This window comes from Erinaceus europaeus, chromosome 15 (assembly GCF_950295315.1).
Source record: "Erinaceus europaeus chromosome 15, mEriEur2.1, whole genome shotgun sequence".
In the NCBI taxonomy this organism is placed as follows: Eukaryota; Metazoa; Chordata; class Mammalia; order Eulipotyphla; family Erinaceidae; genus Erinaceus; species Erinaceus europaeus.
The window spans coordinates 45,951,575-45,960,828 of NC_080176.1; the positions used below are offsets into that span (position 1 = coordinate 45,951,575).

General features: G+C 45.1%; 1 protein-coding gene across 3 annotated transcripts in view; it reads right to left on the bottom strand.

Annotated features, from left to right (window-relative positions):
- B4GALT6 (beta-1,4-galactosyltransferase 6) overlaps window positions 1–2,208 on the bottom strand; it is a 78,591-nt gene extending 76,383 nt beyond the window's left edge. For all 3 annotated transcript variants that reach the window (XM_060173661.1, XM_007520928.3, XM_007520927.3), the window contains exon 1: window positions 2,082–2,208. In XM_060173661.1, the coding sequence (XP_060029644.1) occupies window positions 2,082–2,196 (115 nt within the window). In that variant the 5' untranslated portion in view covers window positions 2,197–2,208. The remainder of the gene's footprint in view (window positions 1–2,081) is intronic.
- Window positions 2,209–9,254: the final 7,046 nt, after the last annotated feature.

Below are 9,254 nucleotides of genomic sequence, written 5' to 3' on the forward strand. Positions count from 1 at the left end.
AGCAGTGTTGGTAGGTGTCTCACTGTCTCTCTCCCGCTCTATCACCCACCTATCACTCAATTTCTGGCTGTCTCTATTCAGTAATAAATAAAACTATTAAAAAAAAAAAAAAAAAAAAGGAAAACCATCCACACAGAATAACAAGCAGATACAAACAGAAAAAGGATTAACAAGAACGTAAAACAACCTCAAAACAGAAATCAAAATGCCTATAAATAAACGCATTTCTCAATAATCATCTAAATGTGAATGGCTTAAATTCAGCAATCAGAAGACTCAAAATGAAAGGATGGATAAAAAAAGCAAGAATCCACATCAAAAGGAAAGACATACAAACTCCAAGTGACAAGCTAGAACGATATATTCCAAAGCAGTAATACAGTAAAAAGGGGTGGGAACAGCTATTCTACTATCAGATAAAAAATAACATGCCCTGCAAGATAGCCAATATTTAAAGAAATGCCTAGGAGAGTGAAAATTTATAAGGTTTCCAAAATGTCAGAGGATTTTACCACATCTGCTGAATGTTTTGACTAACTATTCTCAAATTCACTACAATAGGACTGTCCTATTCTACTATAGGATTTAAGGATTATTTTATTCAACCTAAAAGAAAAAAAAAAAAACTGCAGTAAAAGAAAAATCTGTTGTGGCCCGGGAGGTGGTGCAGTGGCTAAGGAACTAGACTCTCAAGCATGAGGTCCTGAGTTTGATCCCTGGCCGCACATGTACCAGAGTGATGGCTGGTTCTTTCTCTCCTCTAATCTTTCTCATGAATAAATAAATAATTTTTTTAAATTTTTTAAAATCTGTTAAAATGTTCAGACTTATTCAACATTTAATTTCAAATTTCTATTTTGGCATACATCAATATCTCAACAATTCATGTCTTCTCAAGAATCATTATCTGAGCTTACACATCTTATTTGAATAAGAACACTTATCAAGAAAAAAGATCACATAACAACTTCACTTTAGTAAATAAAAGTTTCAATGAGATTGTTTCGCACACACTATTTACAAGGCAGTATAATACTACCTAAAACAATGATAATAATTCCATCTCAAAATTCTGCAGGTGTTTTCACTCTGTTAAGAGGCCATACACTTTTTCTTAACTGGGGGGGGGGGGGGTGATGGTACTGGCCCAAAAGACTGCTTAGTGTCAAAAGAGAAATTATAATAAATGTATTGTTACTAAGTATTTTAATAATAAATAATTAGTAACCAGGAAAACCTGAGAAAAGTTAAGGGAAAATATAACGAATTTTACTATCTACATTCAGTTCCCATTTTTCATTCATTAGAATGAAATATTGACACCTTCTGAATTAAAGGGGACTAAGAAATCAGGATGTTTAATAAAGGAACTAATCCAAGAGGAAAATACAAAAGTTTATTTTGGCCCAAAGGCCAAAAAGAATTTAAAAAATGTAAAACTTTAAAATACAAGTTATCTTACATAATTGTTAATCCAGAAAGCATCTTAACAAGTAGCAGAGGCTACCTACCTTTGAAAAGCTAAACACCCAAACTGTCTAAATAATAGAGTGCTGTTTTAACAAGACAATTCTTCCCTAAGGAAAAAAAAAAAAATCCTGAAGTGTGCCACTAGTGTTGACTGACCCCATTCTAAAAAAGTGACCTAGAAGATTTGAGCATGTACATTCTTGAATGCAATCACAATTTCCCGTTGTCGGTTTCTCCACATTTTTTTACCACTAGTTATTCTATTTGACGGTGTTCAAATAATGTCAAAATTAAGCAAGAAACTTAAATTAAATGTGAAACTTAAAAACATGATCTAAAGTAGGTAAAGCTGCCACAAAAATTCAAGTAAGAGACCCGGCAATCCGGGCCACCACACCTTAATTTTGCTTTATCCTTTAATGCAGTCTCCAAGTTATTTTAACGTGCCTTAACAAAACGCATGCCCCTAAGCAGTTTGACACATCTCAAATAACATTTCAGATTGAACGCCTTCCACCGGCTCCTGTTTATACAAGCTTCCAAATCTCCTAAGTATCAGCTCCCTTTCCCTATGACCTGGGAAGTGAGTGAGGATGCGTTTTGGTGCTTACCAATGCCCGGAGCCACATAGATGAAGTAGAGACAGGACGTGGAGAGCGAGAAAAAGAAGATGAAGGCGAGGAGCGAGCGATTGGAGACCCGCATCATCCGCTTAAGCACAGACATCTTCTTCCCGGCCAGCAGCTCCGTCTGCGCTCTCAGGCCGGACTGGGGGGGACCTTCCAGGCCTTAAACTTCCACGAATGCATAGGAACCCCCCAAATAGCAGTGGGTCTGTGCGGGGTGACCCTGGGGAAGAGGCCCCGAGGGGGAAGGAGGAGAGAAGGAGGAGGCGGGCGGGCAGAATGAATGGGAGGCTGGAGAGCCTGGGAAAGGGAGGCGCGGGAGGCCAGGGCGGAGGTGTACGAGGGGCTGCGGGGCTGCGGGGCTGCGGGCAGCGCAGGCGAGACGAGGCCGGGGACCGGCGAAGACGGGCTTTGTATCCACCCAGCGGCGAGAGGAGGAGGGGTTGCAGGTGGAAGCAGCGCAGGCTGCGCGCCGCGGCACCCCCGCGGGGAGGGACCGCAAACTGCAGAGCGCGGGGCCCCGGCAGGCGCAGCGCGCCCCTCCGCCGGCTGCAGGCGGCCGAGCCCCGCGAACAGAGACCGCCCGGCCCCGCCTCGCCTCACCTCGCCTCGCAGCCCACCGCTGCGGCTGCCGCCTGCGCCGGGCTAGCGTGGGCGCCGGGCCCGCAGCCCGCACGCTCGACGCGCGGGGGCCCCGGAGGGCCCTGGGGGCCGCGGAGCTGGGCGCTCGCCGGCGGGCAGCCTCCTCCTCATGCCGCGCCGGGCCCCGGAGCCCCGCGGCGGGCGCGGGAGGCGAGCGGAGGCGGCGAGGGCGGCGTCCCGGGCAGCGGAGAGTGCGCTCCGACTCCGGCTCCTGAGGCCACCAGCCGCCCGCCCGGACGCAGGGGTGGCGACCGCAGCCGCATCACCGCAGCCCGTCGGCCCGCCCGGGGTGAAGCGCCCCCTCCGGCGCAGCCCCCGCAAGGGCCCTGCGCGCCGGGCGCAGCGCGGCTGGGAGACTCACGCTGCGGGCACGGCAGCCCAGGCCGAGCGCCGTCGGAGCTGCGTCCCGGGTGCGGGGGGGCGCGGGACGCGCGGAGGAGAAGCCGAGAGCCCGGAGGGCTCCGCGCGCGCACGCGGGCTGGGAGTGCGGGCGGCTCCGCGCCAGCCCCGCAGGAAACCTATCGGTCCCAGCCCACTCCCGACCCTCCCGGAGCCCCAAACACCGCGCCTCCTGATTGGCCCGCGCCACACCGCGCCGGCAACCTGCTCCCGCCCCTGGGCCCCGCAGCCTCCTGCGTCACCGCCGCCCCAGCCGCCTGGGGACCTCTGGGGTCACCGCACCGCTGGGCCCTGAAGGGCAGGTCTGGAAGCTCAGATGCTTTCCACCCTGGAGGTGGATGATGAAGGATGGGTACCTGGAAGAAAAAGGAGACCTCATGAAGGATGATGGGGGGGGGGGGGGGGCGCTTCAGTGGTGTGGTTCCTCCCAAAATAAACGCTGGGGGTATAAGGAATACTTGTGTTGTCCTGGTTTAATGAAACCTCCCATCCAACCGCCTTTCTGTAGAAGCGTATTGACAGAAGATGGTCTGTAGCTGTGTATGGCCTTTTTAACACGATTGGCCCTCCCAGCTGAAGATGAGCATTGGGAAGTCTGCCTGGAGCGATGTAAATCCAGACAAAAAGACCAATGTGCAGCCAGGTCCTTGAATACTACGTCAACCAGCTTCAGTAGGCAAATTGTTTTAATTCCATCTTTTAGGCCGCAGTCTACCCTAGTTCAAAAGCTGCTTCTTCCTGCCAGAAATATTAGTCCAGATCCCTACCTATATTATGATATGAGGTGTGTAGGAAAGTCTTGTTAGGTTGTCTCTAAGATTGTACTGTTGTGTAGAGAACCTGAACCTCTTTAGTTTGTGATTGCCCTAAAAGCTTGAAGTGAAACTCGTTGCTATGAGTTCTAATACTTTCCCTCTGCAAGTCTCTTCTCAGCCCTCAAATGATAGGGGTGACATCACCTTGCAAGGACGTGGAATTGATTTAACGGGATAACTGTACAAAGCTCAGTATGATACATGGTTCTGGTACACCACGTTAGACAGAATCGCTAATTTCAAATGCAGTTTTAATATTTTGCTTTTTGGTGTATTCACAAGTTAGTCAGCATCTTTGTCTAGTATATTTAACTAGAAAGAAAGTGGCTATGTTGTATCATTTTTAGATGCATAAGGGAAGTCTATAATGCAGTATGAAAGAGTGTTAGTAATAGAGAAACCTCAAGCAAAATAACTCCATCAGTAGTGAGGGACCAAAATTGCATTTTCATCAGTGGTCCAGCAAACTTTCTGGTGACTTTGTAGTCACTCTTTCTTTGCACCAGCACAACTGGTTGTCTACAAAGCTAATGCACGCCACCATGTCACCCTTTTAGGGTGCTCCATAACTTTGCTGGCTTTAGAAATAGTTAACTCTGCAGGCAAGTAAAACTATTTGTTTCCCTGGCATTGATTCACAAGGTTGTGTAAGTTTTAGGGGAATAATTTCACCTCTCTTCAAATTGTAAGTTGCCATACTGTACTCACCACCAATCCTCACCCATTCCATTGAGTCCCAGCCCATCTCTCCTCCCCCTTTCTCCCTACCTTTTTGTTGTTGTTGTTTTGTTTGTCTGCTTTTGCCTTTTTTTTTTTTTTTTTTTTTTACTATTTTACTTACTTAATGGCTAGAGACAGAGAAATCCACAGAGAAGGGGGAGATAGACGGGGAAAGAGAAAGACACCTACAGCACTGCTTCACCAATTGTGAAGCATTCCTTTCTTCAGGTAAGGACTTGGAGGCTTGAACCCTAGTCCTTGTGCATGTTAACATTTGCCTCTACTAGGTGTGCCACCATGTAACCTCTAGTTTGGCTTCTGAAAAGGAGAGGGTGCTATAAAACTAAGGGTAACATCTTAGAAACTGACAGTCTTATTTTTTTTTAAGTAGATAGTCATTTTTTTATTTTTAGGATGTTTTATTAGTTTTATTTAAACAAGAGAGAGGTACAAGCAGTGAGAAAGACCAGTATACTGCTCAACTCTAGGTGCTAGGGATTGAACCTGGGACTTCAGAGCCTCAGGCATGAAAGTCTCTTCACTTAATATACTGTTTTCCCAGCCTGGCAATCCTATTTTTGAAAGTTTGAAATCTGTGTATAGATGTTTTTGTTTGACATAGATGGTTGCCCTTGGCATTTTTTCCAAGTTTGCCTCCTTAACTGTTGAGACTGATTGGTTTTTTCCCCCTGAGTAAAGGATGTACCAAACCCTGTTCAGTCAGTCCACTTCTGAACAGTGTTTATCACCAGCTACTTAGAGAGCCACACCTCTAAAGTCCTAGTCTGGTAGGTATTGTTGAAGCCCATTCACTCTCTGGTCAGGTGAACTCCAAGATCACTCAGGCACTGTGCCTCTATTTCCTCATTAGCAAAAGAAGACTATGATAGTGCCCGGGAGGGTCATGCTGAGAACTAAACTAAATAAATTAATGTCTCTAAAGACCTTCAGGAAAGGACAAGGGCTAGACAGCATAATGGTTATGCAAAGAGACTCTCATGCCTGAGGCTCCAGAATCCCAAGTTCAGTCCAGGCACTGCCATAAACCAGAGCTGAGTAGCGCTCTCTTAAAAAAAAAAAAAAAAAAAAAAAAAGCTAGAAAATGTAGTATAGGGAGTCGGGTGCAAAGTGCAAGGACTGGCATAAGGATCCTGGTTCGAGCCCCCGGCTCTCCACCTGCAGAGGAGTCGCTTCACAGGCGGTGAAGCAGGTCTGTAGGTGTCTGTCTTTCTCTACCCCTCTCTATCCTCCCCTCCTCTCTCCATTCCTCTCTGTCCTATCCAACAACAACAATAATAATTACAACAATAAAACAACAAGGGCAACAAAAGGGAATAAATAAATATTTTTTAAAATGTAGTATAAGATAAGCACTGTTTAAGTTGGCTGAATTCATATTATAAAATCCTTTAGGCCACTCTAATAATAGTAACAAGTAATGTTGGTCTTTAACAAACTAAAATAAAATGTTCTATTGAGTCACATGTGGAAGTCTGCCTAAAACAGTCTGAGTGATGCCTCAGGGTCTTCGCTCATTTGTAAAACAAAAGCAGATATACTACTCAGAACCACAAGACATACTAGCCGAACCTTTCAAGACCACATTATCCATTGATTCTTCCTTGGGAGCCTCTAAGACCCACAACAAAAGAATGACCTTGCGGAAATCAAGTTTAGTTTTATCATATCAAAAAGACTTTATGTTTATGAAAGTTAAGAAATAAATTACAATACCAAGAACACAGTCAATTTCACTTTGCAATAAATAAAGATTTAAAAAACACAGATATTCTTTTACCAGGGCCAGGTGGTGGCGCATTTGGTTGAACGCACATAGTACATTATGTCAGGAGCCAGGTTCGAGTCCCTAGTCCCTACCTGCAGGGGGAAAGCTTCATGAGTGATAAAGCAGTGCTGCAGTTGTCTCTCTGTCTCTCTCCCTCTATATAACCACTGTCCTTCTCAATTTCTGGCTGTGTCTATCCAATAAATAAATAAAGATTAGATTTCACTTTACTTTACCCTACATTTATTACCTCTCTGTCTCTCTCCCTCCACTGTCCTTCTCGATTTCTGGCTGTGTCTATCCAATAAATAAATAAAGATTAAATTTCACTTTACTTTACCCTACATTTATTACCTTAAGGTACTCCTTTGTTATATTCTGTTTAGCAGAGACCCCAGGGGCCTGGCTGTGGCACACTAGATAGAGCATTCCCATTCCAGGGTCAGGGATACAGGTTCACACCCCTATGCCCACCTATGGTGAGTACTTCACTCATGGTGAAGCAGTGCTACAGGTATCTCTCTTCTCTCTTTCTATTCCCCCCATTCTCTCTCAACTTCTCTCTGCCTAATCAAGAGAAAGTAAGAAAGAAAGATGGCACAGCTATATACAAATAATGTCAAAGGACATAAATTATGGTGATGTTGTGTATGATACAGGAAATCTTAACAAAGGGATTTTTCAAAGTTAACCCAATTGCCAAATACTGTGATTATAGCAATAACTAACTATTGTCTTCTTAACCTTAAGACAGCTTCCTCAATAGAGCCTATATTTCCCCCAGTCCTGGAATCTCTAGGGTGGGGCTCACTTTCCTGCATGCTTCTCTCAATTCATACCAAATGATATTGCATCCGCTGATCCCAACCTAATCAACGCAACGAGTACCACCTCAGCATGCTTCATGCTGTCAGGCATGGAATGTCAACCCTTCACCTTCATTACTTGGATGAGACCTTTCCTTTCATAGGATTCTCTAATTCCATTCCAGGAGGTTCACTTCCTAACAAAGTCCCAAAACCTAGATATAGAACAGATCCCATGAGATAGAGCATATGTTCACATGTATCCATAAACTAGGGCAAAATATATACCTGAAAGCAAAAGTACACAATAGTCTGCAGTGAGTCAGTATAAAGTTCCTAATGAAATAGTATCTAATTAGACTTAGATACCCTCCTCACCTACGTCCTATTACAATTCTCTCACTCACTCCAAAGCTAACCTTATCAAAGCAAGGACTGCAAAAGCTGAATAAGGGCAAGGGACTGGCATATTTTAATAATCACTCTTTAGTCACTATCAAGCCACCCCATCAGCTGGGGCCCTATTCGGAGAGTCCTGAGATTCCCAAACAGACATGATGGGCCTAGACCTCAGATAAATCCCTCTCACCTTGTTACCAGTCATCTATATCAGGAACAACAAAATAGACCCCATTGTGGGCCCCCCATAGGACCTTGCCCTCAACTTGGGTCAACAACAGTAGAGAATGTTGTCCATCCTCCCTTTGGAGGGTGGACAACATACTAAATACTACACCTGAGGAAGATGGGTCAATATTGGGGCAGCTTGGAATATTCCTACTCATGACCACAGAATGCATTGGCTCGACCTTCCCGTGGTGCATCCCATGAGTACCCATTCATTGGGGAAACTGACGATCCTTCCTAGCCGACTGAATCCACATGGATCCCAGTCACTTTCAAAGCCAGCAACAAGCAGCTTTACATCAGGTTCAACCTGACGCTGTTGACTGGCTACGGAAGAAGGGCAAACGCTAGAAAAAGAAGAACCACAGAATGTGAGCTCAGATCTACAGGGATGCAGTGGATACATAGGCTCCTAAGCTAAATATGGGCCCCAGATCACATCAAATTGTTGGGGTTTACAGTCAACAATATTTATACCCCTTTCCCATATTAGCAGGCTACTCTCTTCCCTAATCCAGCTTTCTGTTCCTTTTCCAGCCATGACATCATCTCCCCAGACAATAACTTGGATCCACCTGTATATCAGATTTCAGGCTCAGAGAAAAAAAAAAAAACTAGTATAGCCACAGGCCCTTTGGGATATAACTAAAATATGCCTACTAGCTATCTACAAAAAAAAAAAAGAGTACCTCTCAACTCTTCATCTGCACTATTCCAGCCTTTAAGTTCATGATTGATCACCAATTTGTTTGGCTTTGTATGTTAACTCTCTTTTCAGCCACCAGGTTCCAGATGCTAGCAGGATGCCAACCAGACTTCCCTGGACAGACAACCCCACCAATATGTCCTGGAGCTCCACTTCCCCAGATCCCCACCCTACTAGGAAAAGAGAGAGGCAGGCTGGAAGTATGGCTCAACCTGTCAGCACCCATGTTCAGCGGGGAAGCAGTTACAGAAGCCAGACCTTCCACCTTCTGCACCCCATAATGACCCTGGGTCCATACTCCCAGAGGGTTAAAGAATAGGGAAGCTATCAAGAGAGGGGATGGGATATGAAGTTCTGGTGGTGGCAATTGTGTGGAAATGTACCCCTCTTATCCTATAGTTTTTTCAATTGTTTCCTTTTTATAAGGAAAGAGAGAAAGGAAGAAGGAAGGAAGGAAAGAAAGGAAGGAAGGAAGGAAGGAAGGAAGGAAGGAAGGAAGAGGAGGAAAGGAGGAAGGAAAGAAAGAAGGGAAAGAGAAGGAAAGGAAAGGGAAAGAAAAGAAGAAGGGAGGGAAAGAGAGAAAAGCAAGGAATAGGGAAAGGAGAAAGAGAGTAAGGAAGAAAAGGGAGGGAAATGGCTCCTGGAAGTACTGTATCC